We start from the raw sequence: 16,743 nt of genomic DNA, 5'->3' as shown, positions 1-16,743 counted from the left end.
TATCAGAGGAGGTCAGACAAGAGTCTTCTTGGACAATGATGTTTGCAGATGACATTGTGATCTGTAGTGAGAGCAGGGAGCAGGTGGAGGAAAACCTGGAGAGGTGGAGGTTTGCGCTGGAGAGAAGAGGAATGAAAGTCAGTGGTAGTAAGACTGAGTACATGTGTGTGAATGACAGGAAGGGAAGTGGAACAGTAAGATTACAGGGTGAAGAGGTGAAGAAGGTATAGAAGTTTAAGTACTTGGGGTCAACAGTCCAGAGTAATGGAGAGTGTGGGAAAGAGGTAAAGAAGCGAGTGCAGGCAGGTTGGAATGGGTGGAGAAAGGTGTCAGGAGTTCTGTGTGATAGAAAAATATCAGCAAGAATCAAGGGGAAGGTGTACAAGACAGTGGTGAGACCGGCCATGCTGTATGGTTTAGAGACAGTGTCACTGAGGGAGAGACAGGAGTCAGAGCTGGAGGTAGCAGAGCTGAAGATGTTGAGGTTCTCTTTGGGAGTGGCACGGTTGGACAGGATTAGGAACGAGTACATCAGAGGGACGGCTCATGTTGGACGTTTGGGGGACAAAGTTAGAGAGGCCAGATTAAGATGGTTTGGACATGTTCAGAGGAGGGAGAGTGACTATACTGGTAGGAAAATGTTGGACATGGAGCTGCCAGGAAGGAGGAAAAGAGGAAGGCCAAAGAGGAGGTATATGGATGGAATAAATGAGGATATGAAGCTAGTGGGTGCAAGTGTTGAGGATGCAGAAGATAGGGATAGGTGGAGAGAGATGATTCATTGTGGAGACCCCTGAAAGAAAAAGATTTTATAATTAATGTGAAATTTGACTGGGAGCCAATGTAGTGTGGCTAAAATAGGAGTGATGTGTTCATATGTTCTGGTTCTAGTTAGGACTCTAGCTGCTGCATTCTGGACTAATTGGAGCTTGTTTATTCTCCTACTGGAACATCCAGACAGTAAGGCATTACAATAATCCAACCTAGACGTAACAAAAGCATGAACTAGTTTCTCTGCATCATGAAGCGACATCATATTTCTTATCTTGGCAATATTTCTGAGATGGAAGAAGGCTACCCTAGTGATATTATCTACATGAGCTTCAAACAAAAAACCAGAGTCAATAATCACACCAAGATCTTTTACTGCTGGACAAGATGAAACCGAAAGACCATCCATCGTTACTCTGTAATCAGAAAGCTCACTTCTAGCTGCATGTGGTCCTAGTACAAGCACCTCTGTCTTGTCAGAGTTAAGCAGGAAAAAGTTAGTGACCATCCAATCGGCATAACAATGGAAACTAATACTATATTTACGAATAATTGCACCAAGGGGTAGCATATATAGGGAGAAAAGCAGTGGGCCTAAAACAGAACCTTGTGGAACACCGAACACAACCTTGGTATGCATAGAGAAGTCACCATGTAGATCTACGAACTGATAACGGTCAGTCAAACAAGACCTGAGCCAGGAGAGGGCTGTTCTAACACCAACAACATGTTCTAGCCTATCAAGTAGAATAGTGTAGAATGCAGCAGGTCCTCAACTTACGTCGGGATTCCGTTCCTACAGCTCGACGTAACGCGATTTTCACTGTAAATCGGAACTCACATACTGTACATAAGTACCTATGTCACTCACCTACGCTAACACAGTGGTAAAATCATAATCTAGGACATAAAAACACTGTACAGTAAAAATAAAAAATAAATTTAAAAAAAGAGAACAATTCCTTACCTTAACTCCTGTGGTTGGCTTGTTCTTGCTTACGCTAGAACAAGACTTACTTAATAAATTTATGGGAGATGGCGACGTAACCATGAAATGCCGTAGGTCGAGGACGTCGTAAACCGAGGATCTGCTGTAATGTGGTGTCAAAAGCTGCACTAAGATCCAGTAGCACCAGTAAGGAGACACAACCCTGATCAGAAGACAGTAACAGGTCATTTACCACTTTAACCAGTGCTGTCTCTGTGCTCTGATGAGGCCTGAATCCTGACTGATACAGTACATAACTGCTGTGCTACAGCCTTTTCTAGGATCTTGGAGATAAAGGGCAGGTTTGATATCAGTCTATAGTTAGACAGCTGACAGGGGTCGAGGTCAGGTTTTTATTTTTTTGATCAAGGTTTTTTTTATTTGTTTTCAAATGATACAGAATACAAAAAAAAATTATAATGAACTCCCCCATCCCCCAAACACCAGACATAAACATAAGGAAACTATACATAATCAGATGCCCGTAAAAAATGATAATAATAATAATAATCACAATAACAACAACAACAACAAATAAACAATACAAAGTGAACATAGAAGGTATTCTCTACCCCCTTTCTTTTACAATACCATATTGCCTGCTTTCATTCCTACAACAAAAATTAAGAAGGGTTGCCAAATTTTATAAAATGCCCCGGTAGACCCTCTAACTGTATACCTAATTTTCTCCAACTTAAGATGATACATGACTTCCCTTATCCAATGGCTAAATGACGGTGGAATAGGGTCCTTCCATTTAATCAGTATCAGTCTCCTAACTAGAAGGGAGCAGAATGCCAATATTTTAGGTTTCCTTTTACCAACCCTAGTGTTCTCTGGGGGCACACCAAACAATGCAATAAGTGGGGATGGCTCCACCATCTCTCCGAATAATCCAGAGAATGTCTTAAAAATGTTGGACCAGAACGTGTAAAGTCTTGGACATGTCCAAAACATATGCAGCAGAGCTGCCTGCATCTATCACATGTGGGATCTATGTCAGCTTTGATCTTAGACAGTCAGACCTTAGACCAATGTAGACGATGTACAATTTTAAATTGTATTACGGTATGTCTGAGGCAAATGGATGACGAGAAAATTCCCTGTATTATTTTGTGCCAGGTTTCCTCTGAAATTAACTCACCTAAGTCTGTCTCCCACCTATTTTTGAGTAGATCTAAAGGAGTTGAGTCATGCATGCTGATTAGCTCATAGATCTTGCTTATAGCCTGTTTCTGGACTGATTTACATTCAAAAATTGAGTCTAACAAAGAAGTTGGAGGGCATGTTGGAAAATAGTTAGAGTTCAGAGCTACAAAGTTCTGAAGTTGCAAATACCTATAGAAATGTGACTTAGGAATATCAAATTTCTGTACCAACTGTTCAAAGGATGCAAAATTTCCATCAATATAAAGTTCAGTCAGTGAGACCAGGCCTTTTCTGGCCCAGACCTCAAATGCATCGTCCATCATTGATGGAACAAACATGTAATTTCTAGAAATTGGTGTAGCTGTGGTAGCTCTTTAAGGGAGAACAATCACCTAATCTGATTCCAGATTTTAACTGAGTGTACAACTACTGGATTAGAAGTCAGGCTAGAGATTGGTTGGGTGAATGGTATTTTAGAACTGAGTAAGGCTGCTAGAGAGGTGGACCCAACCGAGGCATCCTCTAGAATTGTCCAAACAGGGGCTGCGTTGTCATCCTTTAACCAAAACAACATGCTCTTATGTTGGCTGCCCAGTAATAATACATGAAATTTGGTAGGGCAATCCCTCCCCCCAAACGAGGCCTCTGCAGTGTACTTATTTTAATTCTTGGTGTTTTTTGGTTCAAATAAAGGTCAACGTTTGATTATTTAATTTGGAGAAGAAAGATTTTGTTAAAAAAAAATGGAAGGCACTGAAAGATATATAAAAACTTTGGCAGTACATTCATCTTTACTGTATTAAGTCTTCCACCTATGAGAGACTAAGGTGGTCCCAGTGCTCGAAATCTTGTTTTAAATTAGATGAGAGGTGGATAGTTACCCCCATATAGATCTTTATGATTATGCGTGACCCAAACCCAGAGGTATTTAAATCTTTTAGGACTAATTTTAAAGAGAACTGAACTTAAAGTTAACAGATCGACCCCATCACCAACAGGCATTACTTCACTTTTCTGGATGTTGATTTTATAGCCAGATATTCTACCAAGTTCCGTAAGTAAGCTCACCAATTTAGGAAAGCTTGTCAGGGGTTGTGACAGGTACAATAACATGTCGTCTGCATAAAGCGAAACCTTATGTTCCAATCCTGCCTGCTGGATGCCTTTGATATCGGCTCTTTGTCTCAAACCTAAAGCAAGCGGTTCCATTGTGACTGCGAATAGAAGTGGGGACAGAGGACATCCCTGCCTCATGCCGCGTTGAAGTTCAAAATAAGCAGATATATTATTATTAGTACACGCAGCAGCCATCGGAGACATATATAGAAGTTTGATCCCTGATATAAGCCTACAGTCGAATCCAAACCTCTCCAGTGTATTAAAAAGATAGTCCCACTCCACCCGGTCAAGTGCCTTTTCGGCATCCAATGAAAGTACTACCTCTTGTGTGCCGGGTGGAGAGGGGCTATAAAGAATATTTAAAAGTCGTCTAATGTTAAAGAAAGAGTAACGATTCTTAATAAAACCTGTTTGATCAGGTGATATAATGGAGGGTAAAGTCCTCTCTAAATGCCGCGCGAGGACCTTAGCAAGCACTTTAGCATCAGTGTTAAGAAGGAAGATTGGACGAAATGAACTGTTGACGGGTCCTTGTCTTTTTTGAGGATTAACGAAATAACTGCCTGACGCATGGTTGGTGGTTGGGATTTTGATGAAAACGACTCTTCAAAAACTGATAGCAGTAAAGGGAAGAGCTGTTCTGAGAATTTTTTAAAGAAATCTGTTGGGAAACCGTCCGGTCCTGGTGATTTGCCACTCTGCATAGATCTAATCGCTAATGTTATCTCTTCCACCGTGAGATCCTCTTCCAGTTCAGCAGCAGTCGCAGGAACTATAGAGGAGATATGTATATTATCCAGGAAGTCTTCCAGTGACTGAGGGTCGACACGGGTCAACATGAATCAGAAGTGTACAGTGACTGGTAAAAATTTTGAAAACATGAATTAATTTTTAAGTTGTCAGTACTTTTTATACCCTGCTTATCATTGATTACAGGAATGGACCGATTGGCAGTCCTTTGCCTCAGCTGATGAGCAAGTATTCGCCCCGTCTTTTCCCCATGCTCATAGCACACATGGCGTGATTTAGAAATGAGATACTCAGCCTGCCGTGTTGACAGGAGATCAAACTTTTCATTGTATCTGCAGAGGGCAAATGACTATATAGCCTAGTTCCTGTATATCATCTACCAGCTCTTTAAGGCGTGCAGTGTTGATTTTATTTTTATTTGCACAATATGAAATGATCTGGCCTCGTAGATAAGCCTTTATTGACTCCCATATAGTTGAGAAAGACATCCCTGGCGTTTGACTGATCTCAAGGAATGACGTAATCTCAGATGAGATGAATTTAATAACAGTTTCCTCTGACAGAAGCAGAGAGTTAAGTCTCCACGGACGATAACTAGACTGTGTATTACGAATATGCATTTTCATAGTTAGGGGGCCATGATCAGAAATAACTTTAGCTCCATAATCACACTCTGTAATGAGGGGAAGTCTTTTATCCAGTAAAAAATTATCTATACAGGAGTAGGTCTTATGGACGGGGGAGAAGAAAGAGTATTCTCTGGAAGTAGGGTTACGAAACCGCCAGATGTCAGCTATGCCATATGATTTAAGGAAACACTTAATTGACTGCGCTGATTTAGACAGGGGAGCCTTTTTGAGCAAGCTACAGTCTAAGACAGGGGAGAGTGCACAATTCGTGTCCCCACCAAGAATAAGGTGGTGTGAAGATTTGAAAAGAATGCATCCCAGTTACCAAGAAGGTTATCCCAGTTTGGTGCATAAATATTGGCCAGGAGGACTGGGAAAGAATAAAGCTGCCCCACAACAGTAACATATCACCCCAAGGAATCAGCTTCTACATTAGTCATAGTAAATGGCGTATTTTTTTTGATAAGTATGGCTACACCTCTAGCCTTCGAATGAAAATTGGAGTGATATTCCTGTCCTGCCCAACACCCTGTAAGTCGAACATGATCCATTGTACGTAGATGGGTCTCCTGAAGGAATGCAATATCTACATTAAGTTGGTTGAAATGAGCAAATATCTTTTTACATTTCACTGGATGGTTAAGCATATTCCAGCTCACAAAGTTGACTGAACAGTCATCCAACCCTATGGAAGTATTAATAACAGTCATGTTAAAGGAAAGCAACTGTACATATGAAATCTGTAAAAGCTACACTATATTGCCAAAAGTATTCGCTCACCTGCCTTGACTCACATATGAACTTAAGTGACATCCCATTCCTAATCCATAGGGTTCAATATGACGTCGGTCCACCCTTTGCAGCTATGACAGCTTCAACTCTTCTGGGAAGGCTGTCCACAAGGTTTAGGAGTGTGTTTATGGGAATTTTTGACCATTCTTCCAGAAGCGCATTTGTGAGGTCACACACTGATGTTGGACGAGAAGGCCTGTCTCTCAGTCTCCGCTCTAATTCATCCCAAAGGTGTTCTATCGGGTTGAGGTCAGGACTCTGTGCAGGCCAGTCAAGTTCATCCACACCAGACTCTGTCATCCATGTCCTTATGGACCTTGCTTTGTGCACTGGTGCACAGTCATGTTGGAAGAGGAAGGGGCCAGCTCCAAACTGTTCCCACAAAGTTGGGAGCATGGAATTGTCCAAAATGTCTTGGTATGCTGAAGCATTCAGAGTTCCTTTCACTGGAACTAAGGGGCCAAGCCCAGCTCCTGAAAAACAACCCCACACCATAATCCCCCCTCCACCAAACTTTACACTTGGCACAATGCAGTCAGACAAGTACCGTTCTCCTGGCAACCGCCAAACCCAGACTCGTCCATCAGATTGCCAGATGGAGAAGCGCGATTCGTCACTCCAGAGAACGCGTCTCCACTGCTCTAGAGTCCAGTGGCGGCGTGCTTTACACCACTGCATCCGACGCTTTGCATTGCACTTGGTGATGTATGGCTTGGATGCAGCTGCTCAGCCATGGAAACCCATTCCATGAAGCTCTCTGCGCACTGTTCTTGAGCTAATCTGAAGGCCACATGAAGTTTGGAGGTCTGTAGTGATTGACTCTGCAGAAAGTTGGCGACCTCTTCGCACTATGCGCCTCAGCGTCCGCTGACCCCGCTCCGTCAGTTTACGTGGCCTACCACTTCGTGGTTGAGTTGCTGTCGTTCCCAAACACTTCCACGTTCTTATAATACAGCTGACAGTTGGCTGTGGAATATTTAGGAGCGAGGAAATTTCACGACTGGATTTGTTGCACAGGTGGCATCCTATCACAGTTCCACGCTGGAATTCACTGAGCTCCTGAGAGCGACCCATTCTTTCACAAATGTTTGTAAAAACAGTCTGCATGCCTAGGTGCTTGATTTTATACACCTGTGGCCATGGAAGTGATTGGAACACCTGATTCTGATTATTTGGATGGGTGAGCGAATACTTTTGGCAATATAGTGTACTTATTAACTTATTAATACTTAATAATAATAATGATAATAATAATAAAGAAAAATAACAAAAAGGAAAGTAGGCCCAATGGCAAGAGTAATAACAATATTATACACTCACCTCAAGGTATAGCCAAGCAACAGGCTCAGATATGAGGAAGAACAATATTATTTATCAAGAAATATAAGCAAATATGAAAGGATTTGCTTAACAGTGAAGTAATAATAGAATCAGTGGCACCGGTATCAACATCAAAACTATCAAGATAAACACTGTCCTGCCAAAGTTATCTATGAAGTAAATAAGTCTCTTATTCACGACTGAGTGGCATATTCTTACCCCTATGGGAGAAGCTAAAAAAACAATGCAGACAGATTGCTGCTCCACTGGGGTATAGTTTAGATTGCTGCTCCACTGGGGTATAGTTTAGATTGCTGCTCCACTGGGGTATAGTTTAGATTGCTGCTCCACTGGGGTATAGTTTAGATTGCTGCTCCACTGGGGTATAGTTTAGATTGCTGCTCCACTGGGGTATAGTTCAAGTTAGTACAGCCGAATAGAACTCAGTCTCTGCATCATTATCAAGCCTATGTGGGGATAATGTTCTTCTTGACATACCTCATTGCTTGCTCTGCCTCCATGAATATCTTTTCTTTACCGTCGTGTGAAATACGTAGAGGGGCTGGGAATAAGATGCCAAACCGGACGCCCTGCCGATTACGCAGCAATTTCCGAACTTCTGTGAATGCAGCCCTGGCCTTGGCAACACTTGCAGTATAGTCTGGAAAGATGGTGATTGGTTCTCCGTTGAATCTCAGCGGAGCTGACAAGTCGTTGACAAGTCACCTCGTCTGACCACACTGATAAACCGCCTTCCACCTCTTTTATTGTAGTCTTCATTTGATTGATCTCGGAATGAATCGCCGCCGTGTGGTTTATTATTTCCTTTCTAACTGCTTGTATTTCGTTTTTAAGAGAACTGAACTCATCAACAAACGCACTCTTCAGTTCAGATTTGATCACTGCATCTACTGGGTGACGGTAGAGCACGAAGACGAGGCGGCGCTGGGCCTAGTGCTAGATGATGTGTCATATTTATACTTGCACAGTATACTTCCACCATTGACCCGCATATCAACTACTTCCTTATTTCAGAATTAAACCAGAGCAGTTTTTATATAATGTTTTATAATATCAGGCGCTTATTTATTTAGAAAAAACAGGAGTTCGGCGAGAGCTTGAGCCAGATACGTCTCACTTACGCCCCCCTGAGGTCAGGTTTTTAAATCAGGGGTTTGATAACTGCTAGCTTAAAAAATTTAGGCATGTAGCCAGTGCTAAGGAAAGAATTAATCATTTTTAAAAGGGGTTCAGTAGCTACTGGTAGTATCTGTTTAAAGAAAGACGTGGGTAAAGGATCTAGAATGCAGGCTGAAAGTTTTGAAGAGGAAATTAGTGAAATTAGATCAGGCTCTTGAAGTGGAGTGAAGCATTCTAAGCTCTGATCAGAAATAGTTATATTATCTAAAGAATTATCTATCAAATAATTTGGTTTTAAATTAATAGTCTGAATTTTTTGCCTGATATTGTCAATTTTTTAATTGAAAAAATTCATGAAGTCATTGCTGCTGCATATAGATGGTGTGCGCTTTTCTACAGTGGTTTTACTCCTAGTTAGTTTTGCTACAGTGCTAAATAAAAATTTAGTATTGTTTTGGTTATCTTTGATTAGGGCAGAGAGATACGCTGATCTAGCAGTACTAAGAGAATTTTTGTAGCTCAGAAGGCTTTCCTTCCACGCAAATTGTTTCCTATCTGATTGTTTTAAAGCTCGTGTGGTCGTTGTTCGAGGGTGCTAGTTTCTTCTCTTTATTCTTTCTTGTTTTCCTTTTAAGTGGCGCTACAGTGTCTAGAGTGTTGCGAAACAACTAAGACACATTTTAAATGAAACAAGATAGTGATCTGAGATAGCTTCCGACTGTGGAAGAGTGACAATGTTTTCTATATTTAAGCCAAATGTTAGTATAAGATCCAGAGTGTGACCTCCATTATGAGTGGGTCCTATTACATTTTGATTAACACCTAATGAATCTAAGTTGGATACAACTGCTGTTCTCAGAGGGTCTTCTGGCTTATCAAAATGAATGTTGAAGTCTCCTACTATTAATGCTTTGTCTAAAGAAACAACAAGGTTTGAAATGAAATCTGCAAATTCACTGAGGAATTCAGAGTATGGCCCTGGGGGGTCTGTAAACAACAATTAGTGCACTGTGAATCTGTGAACTTATTTGTAGCTGCATAAGTTAGGTTAGTATAAAGAACATCACATGTGTTGAATTGATGTTTGTAGGTTTTTATGTGCTTTTGTACTCACACAGTCATTCTGCACTCCAAGACAGCACTGAAAACACAGGACACAGGATGTTCCTTTAACATCACACATGGTTCATCACACAGCCATTAGATATTCATTCATATACCTAAAATGATTTCCCAGTAGAACTAATAAAACATGTCAAGTGCAATTAAAAAATACTGACTTTACAGTACAGTTAAAAAGTACTGACTTTACAGTACAGTTAAAAAGTACTGACTTTACAGCACAGTTAAAAAGTACTGACTTTACAGTACAGTTAAAAAGTACTGACTTTACAGCACAGTTAAATAGTACTGACTTTACAGTACTGTGAAGAAGTACTGACTTTACAGTACAGTTAAGAAGTACTGGTGTTACAATACAATTAAAGAGTACTTTACTTTAGTACGGTTAAAAAGTACTGACAAAAGTACAGTTAAAGAGTACTGACTTTACAGTACAGTTAAGAACCACTAACTTTACAGTACAGTTATCATTAAAGAGCACTGACTTATGTTAAGAAGTTCTGACGTTACAGTACAATTAATGAGTACTGACTTTACAGTACAGTTAAGCACTGACTTTATAGAAACATAAGAGTACTGACTATACAGTAGTTATAGAGTATAGTTAAACAAATAATTACCAACTTTACAGTACAATTAAAGAGTACTGACTACAGTACAGTTAAGTACTGACTTTACAGTAAAATTAAAGAGTACTGAGTTTATGGTAGAGTTAATAATTACTGACTTTACAGTACAGGTAAGTACTGACTTTGCAGTACAATTAAACAATGCTGACTTTAAAGTACAGTTAAGAAGTACTGACTTAACAATACAATAAAGAAAGGCCCCATAGATAGGCCGAGTTCTTCTCGGTTCACCATATGGACAGAACAATGGAGTCGGGAAAGACAAGAGGAGGTGGTGCGACATTGCGAGCATTTCACATCTTTCACGCTAAAGCTAAACACCTTTTACGCTCGCTTCGAGGCTGCAGCTCACAGCGCTAACGCCGTTAACAACACTAACAGCACAATAAGCCGCATGCACATGGAGAACGCCGGAGAGGAATCACAAAAACTTCAATAGTGTGTTCACGTGAAGGAGTCTTTTTAAAAAATAATTTAAAAAAATAAATAAATAATGAAGACTGGGATTTTTTTGAGTTGAGTTTATTATGAGTTCATAACATTATTACTGTACATTATTCTGTAATAATTATAGAAAAAAAGATAATAATTAGAAGCACACATGGGATAAAAGATGCAAGAGTCACAAAGAAAATCATTTTTTTGTGAGTTAAAAGGCACAATATTTTGAAAGAACTCAATCATTACTGTAAGTCGTATTAACGCTAGTTTAAAGTGATCGAATCCTGACGTCAGCCTGAGGCCTCTGTAACATTAACGAAGTGAAGCATGGAGGCGGAGGCAAGTGTATGTGGTGTAGAAAGCTGTAATGAACACTGTAGCGTGTAATCCAAAATATTAAGCACAGCTGAAATCCAGAGAAGAGGAACAGAGGTGAACAGGCGAGGGCGAGAACTCAGAAAACTAGCAAAGAGCAAGTCAAGAACGCGAGAGCTAAACACGAATCAGAAAAATGAGAAACAAGGTACAGAGCATTCACGTGGAAACAGCATGATTGTTCACAAGTGATTAGGTGTGATCAGTGGTTAAGGTGTTGGACTACTGGTCAGAAGGTTAGGAGTTTGAATCCCACCATTCACCAAGCTGCCACTGTTGGGCCCCTGAGCAAGGCCCTTAACTCTCAACTGCTTAAATGTATAAATGAGATAAATGTTCTGGATAATGCAGTAAAAAGTATAAGAATGTGATGACTGCATGCAGCTTGTTATTTCCAACCCATATCTTTGGCCAACTGGTTTGCGCAGACATAGAATTCTGGAAAGAGATCCTTATACATGTTGTTTTCGTAGAACCTCTTGGTACTGTTATCTGGTAAATTATGTGGTACCGAATCACTCATCTGCACATGCAAAAAAAAACGTTTAATTAATTCTCTAACAAATGAGAAAGTCAAATCTTACAGTAAATACCTAGGACCTGAACAATTTTTGTCTATGGCACTAGCACACAGGATTAGACTGAATAATGTTACACCTCCTCTACTATCCTTAAAACTGGAATTGAGGAGGTGTTCGCTTTCCTGCCTTTTTTTTTAGGCTTCAGTTTCTGGAAGATTACATTTACTGCAATATTTAAAAATGGGAATTGCAATCAGGGAATATTAAATATTGCACAAGTCTTGTAGACCTGATGAAAGTATGCAAAGCAAGTTGTGCTTACAGGAAACTATAAAGCATACCCATTTCTGTCTTAACAGAGTTTTGACCATATTTTTAGTTTAGAAGCTAAGCCTTTTGAGCAAATATTATATTTTAATGTTATTTTATATATACACATTATACAAACCCAAAGTTTGTGCACCCCTGACCATCACACTCCTATGGATGTGTTTGTTGAACGTCTCATACCAGATTTATTTCCTTCTCTGTTCTGTTCTAATCAGTTTCACTCTTCTGCTACAGGAGCATGAGTGAGATCAGACTCTGATGTCGGGATGTTGAGGAGACTGCTTTGTGAACAGGAACATCGTCATGCTGGCATGTTTGTAGTTAAAGTTTAGGGAGGAAACACAGGTAGGTGTGATGGTCAGGTCAGGGGTGCACATACTTTTGGTTTTATGCATAAGAGTGAATCAAACCTTAGATTTCCATCCAAAAAACTGTGCGTGTTTTTCCAGAGCTTTACGGAGCTCACCATCTACATCTTTGTAGTTCTGGACGGGTTCCTTGTCCCCGATGGTTCTCAAAAAATCATCTCTCCTAGATGGGAACAAATAAAATGTGAGAGTGAGTTACAGCATCTCAAGCCTTCCTCCTTCCTATTTATCGCATTTTGTCTGGCCAGTAAGATCCATGTACCCCGTTACTTCTCTTAAACACACTGCAGAATACCACAGGACTGTAGATATTTACAGTGTTACATTTAACCCAAGTGCAGCAGCAGATAAAGCACAGAGCTCACCTGACCCTTCTGATGCTTCTATCCTTGATTCCCAAGCAGGAAAGTAGAAAAGAGACTGGACGATGCCAGAGACAGAAAACAGAGAGAGAGACTGAGGAAGAAGCAGAAGCAAAGAAAAAAGAACATTAATAGCATCAGATCCATGACAAAATTCAGTGTCTGCAGTTATACACGGTACAAGCACAAAGATACTTCGGTGTGAACAAAATACTGAACTCCAGAGCAATAGCAAGTTACAGAAAAAAGAAAAGACAAGGGGAGTGGAATGTGTGCTTGGATATAGATTCGAGATTTTGAGAGTGAAAGAAAGGTGGTTCTTGCCTCGTTCTCTGATTGGTCAATTACAACACAAATTCCACCCCCTTTCAGAAAGAGAGGAATGACATGGATGGCAGAAGTGATGACCAAGAGCAGAGTTGGACACAGAGCTTAACATGCTAGACATTTCCAAACTATTGTATGATGTAGAAACATAACCTTTTTAATCCTACCCTTCATCATCCCAGAAATACGGATGATCTACTGCCTCTGCAACACTCAGCCTGTCTGGTGGTTCTGGTGCAATCATTTTCTCAATCAGATCTTTTGCTTCCACGTCAGTTGTTTGATCCAGTTGGTAATTTCCTTTCCGGATATTTTCTTCCACTATATAAACATTGCCAAAAGGATGAAAGCCACGAGAGAGGATGTAATACACCAACATTCCAGCCACCTGCAACCAGACGTTCCAGTATGTAGCTACATTTAAATAAAATGAATCTCACAAAACAGTATGTAGCTGGAAAACTGTCACTTTAACCATAAAAATAAACACATTTCTAAATTCTGTATTCATCTGAAACAGGGAGATATTTATTCCTGGAAGGATGGCGTTGCAGATCAATAATGAAAGTTGTGTATCGTTTCATTATTTAAACAAACCTGAATGTCGCTGCTTCTTTTGTAAGCACACTGTCCATCCCCTTTCAGGATCTCTGCCGCCTCCCAGCCTCGAGTCCCGGCTCTTGCGGTGTACACGGTGCTCGCATCTTGGTTTACCATGCGGCTTATACCAAAATCAGACAATCTCACGTTTTCTCTCGCATCTATTAAAAAGATTCAGAAAGTTATTTTAGCTTTTATGTTCACGGTAATCGTGAGCTGAGCAGTTTTGGTGAGTTTCTCAATAAAAGAAGCTTATTAGGTTTAAAAAGAAATAAATACCAATTAAAATATTGGAGGGTTTGATATCTCGGTGGATGATACCAGCATTGTGGAGGACTTGCAATCCAAGAAGCATTTCCTTTACCACTTTCTTCAAAGCCTCCTGGTCCAGTTCTTTTATTTTCTTGTAATCTTCAAAATTATACTCACAGAGTTGGAGGCAGAGGTAATAAAAATCGCGGTCTTCTGTGAAATCTAGATATCGGACAATGTTCCTGTGCTCCAGCTTTGGATCTCGGAGCAATTCCATCTCATTCTTCAGTTGTTTATATTTAACCTTAAGCATTCGTTTGACTGCTACCTCAGTACCATCATCCCGCAGTCCGATATACACCTGGGTTCCTTCAGATCCATTTCCTATACTGTAGTCATCTTTTGTGCAGAGGCGGAGTTTCCCGTTTCCTGGCTTCTGCAGTTCAGGATCTTTGAGGAGGTTCTCAAATTTGGCTCTATGAGCAATGCTATTTCTCTTCCATTCTTTAAGACCCTTGGGAGAGCCATGGAACTCGTTCGGTGAGGGATCTGAAGAATGAAGGGAAAAATCTGAAAATACTTCAGGCTTTCACACAATACTATACAAGTTCAATTCATAAAGCAACAACAGGATACTACGCTGAGCTCAAATCAACAATACCATTCATTCATGGTAATCAATTTTTTCATTTTCATTTTTTTCATTTATATCAATAAAACTCGTCTAGCGTGCAGCCTTTCTCTCAGCGTCTAGCAACAACCAATATGGCGTCCCGATGTCACCGCACCAGCCAATGGGAGCAGCGGATGTGTCCGGTCTACCCTTTTAGATGTCTATGTATGAAATAATCTACACAGCTTAAAACTGCATGAACCTTCTCTGTTCAGGATTAATTAGTTGTTTAAAGTGTATCAGTTACTCTGAGAGTATACACAGATTCACAGTACAGACCTGGGCTCTTGTATTTCTTCTCCAGTTCTTCAAGAAGTAGACTGTCCTCTTTCAGCAGGGCTTCATAAAATGCAGATTTGATTGTTTTGTTATTGAGATATTTGTAGAGTTCTCTCATCTGGTTTTGGCTGGTACTTTTTGAGCAGATATTGTTATATGCCTCTTTACTGATGTACTTTTTCTGGAACAGCTCATCAGCCAGAGGCGGCACTGAGGAAACCCCCTGGATAAGCTCTTTCCTCATCGTATCAATAAAGGCAGCACCTGTGGTGAGATTATGACAAATATTAACATCTGAAAACCAGATAAAGTGGCTTCAATGTACTTTTTCATCAAAGGTTATTAATGTGACTGTTAAAGGCTTGGGTGATGAAGAGGGTATCTACACTGCCAGTGTGAAGCAAATCTCTTACTGGAACATGAACTGTAACCTGAAAATGGACTAAACATTTACACTTTATAAATAAATGTAGTAACTGAATAAGACTTTGGTGGTATTTTGGTTTTAAGCTGAATATCAGTAATAATGCAGACCCTGTAAATAAGGGCTGGGCAATATGAATACCTGCCTGGCCAAAAACAAGTCACACACACTAATATTTCGTTAGACCACCTTGTGCTTTGGCACACATTTGATATCCTATCCTTTCGATATAGATACTGGTCATTCAGTATCTTCAGGTCATCAGCTGAGCTCGTTTTTTGGGTACATAAAGGTACTGAACCTAAAGCTGACCAACTGCAGCAACCCCAGATCATCACACCATGATGGTTCCCCACTATCCTTACTGGTTTTAAATAATATATCAAACTGTTCTTAACCCAATTTTTATAGTATCATCACTCTCGCTGCTTGATGCAGGTCAGTAATTTGACCCTTCTGAAATAGAGGAAGACAGGATATCTCTTCCCAGAAGGTTGTTTAAGAAATGAAAATCTCCTCCTTGCACCATCACTGCAGTAATTATTATATAATGGACATTTGCTTAGTTAAATCCAGGTGGTGATTTTTTTGGGCCAGGCAGTATAGTTTATTTAGATAAACTACACAATATATTATTCTGAAATATCACAGGTATACATACGGTGTTCTGTGTCCATCTTCTGTATTCAGTGTCTGTGAAAGACAAAAATTAAAACAATGAATCAGAACATAAATGCTATTTCACCCTGTATAACCTTATAGTCAATAATTCCTATTTCGAACCATTTCTGAATATAAATTCAGCACAGTCTCTTTTCTCTTTGTTATTTAATAAACAAATCATTCCATCCTATCTAACATTACATTTCTCCCTGTTGTTTTTGTTTTTCAGTGGTGGTAAGTAACTAAAGTAACTCGACTTCACACTAATGGTAAAGGCTGATATTTTATAAACTTATCACATATAGTACATTTAAATCCAGGAATCAAACAGAACCATAAAAAGGCATTTGGATCAGATCATGTTTTCTGATCAGTAAGTGAGATTCCACTTTCAGCTTCTTCTCCCAAAATACACCTCACTGCATGAAAAGTGTGATTTTCGTCAGTTAACGACACTGTAAATTGCCACAGAATTTCTCACTGATTGAGAGTGGGCTTATTACCAAAATGTAAAGAAAATCTAGTATAAAAAGCTCAGTCTTATTTTAATTACAGACTTTTAAATTGTTGCTTGAATTTTAGATTGAGATTTGTCTGTAAGTGTGTGTGTGCAGACTGTGATCTCTTCAGCTGCAGTATGAGAAAGCACACAAACAGAGAAAAACTGTTATGATTGGCTGTGTGTTATGATTGATCGTGTTCAAATTTCCTATTGCTGG

The 16,743-nt window shown here is 39.9% G+C and overlaps 1 protein-coding gene across 4 annotated transcripts; it reads right to left on the bottom strand.

Moving 5' to 3' along the window:
• Positions 1–12,450: 12,450 nt before the first annotated feature.
• LOC131348535 (serine/threonine-protein kinase/endoribonuclease IRE1-like) lies at positions 12,451–16,079 on the bottom strand. Of its 4 annotated transcripts, XM_058383589.1 has the most exons (7): positions 16,023–16,079; positions 14,938–15,201; positions 14,013–14,534; positions 13,731–13,894; positions 13,301–13,521; positions 12,810–12,900; positions 12,485–12,607 (listed from the first exon to the last, which is right to left on the bottom strand). In XM_058383589.1, the coding sequence occupies exons 1-6, from the start codon at positions 16,036–16,038 to the stop codon at positions 12,828–12,830; spliced, it is 1,260 nt and encodes a 419-aa protein (XP_058239572.1). In that variant the 5' UTR covers positions 16,039–16,079; the 3' UTR covers positions 12,485–12,607; positions 12,810–12,827. The 4 variants fall into 4 exon arrangements, 2 of the variants coding, with proteins under 2 accessions (XP_058239571.1, XP_058239572.1); XM_058383588.1 differs by lacking the exon at positions 12,810–12,900 and having other exon boundaries at positions 12,451–12,607; XR_009203945.1 differs by lacking the exon at positions 12,810–12,900 and having other exon boundaries at positions 12,470–12,607; positions 13,301–13,454; positions 16,023–16,078.
• Positions 16,080–16,743: the final 664 nt, after the last annotated feature.

Source organism: Hemibagrus wyckioides, linkage group LG28, assembly GCF_019097595.1.
Source record: "Hemibagrus wyckioides isolate EC202008001 linkage group LG28, SWU_Hwy_1.0, whole genome shotgun sequence".
NCBI lineage: Eukaryota > Metazoa > Chordata > Actinopteri > Siluriformes > Bagridae > Hemibagrus > Hemibagrus wyckioides.
This window is presented reverse-complemented; position numbering and strand designations above follow the sequence as displayed.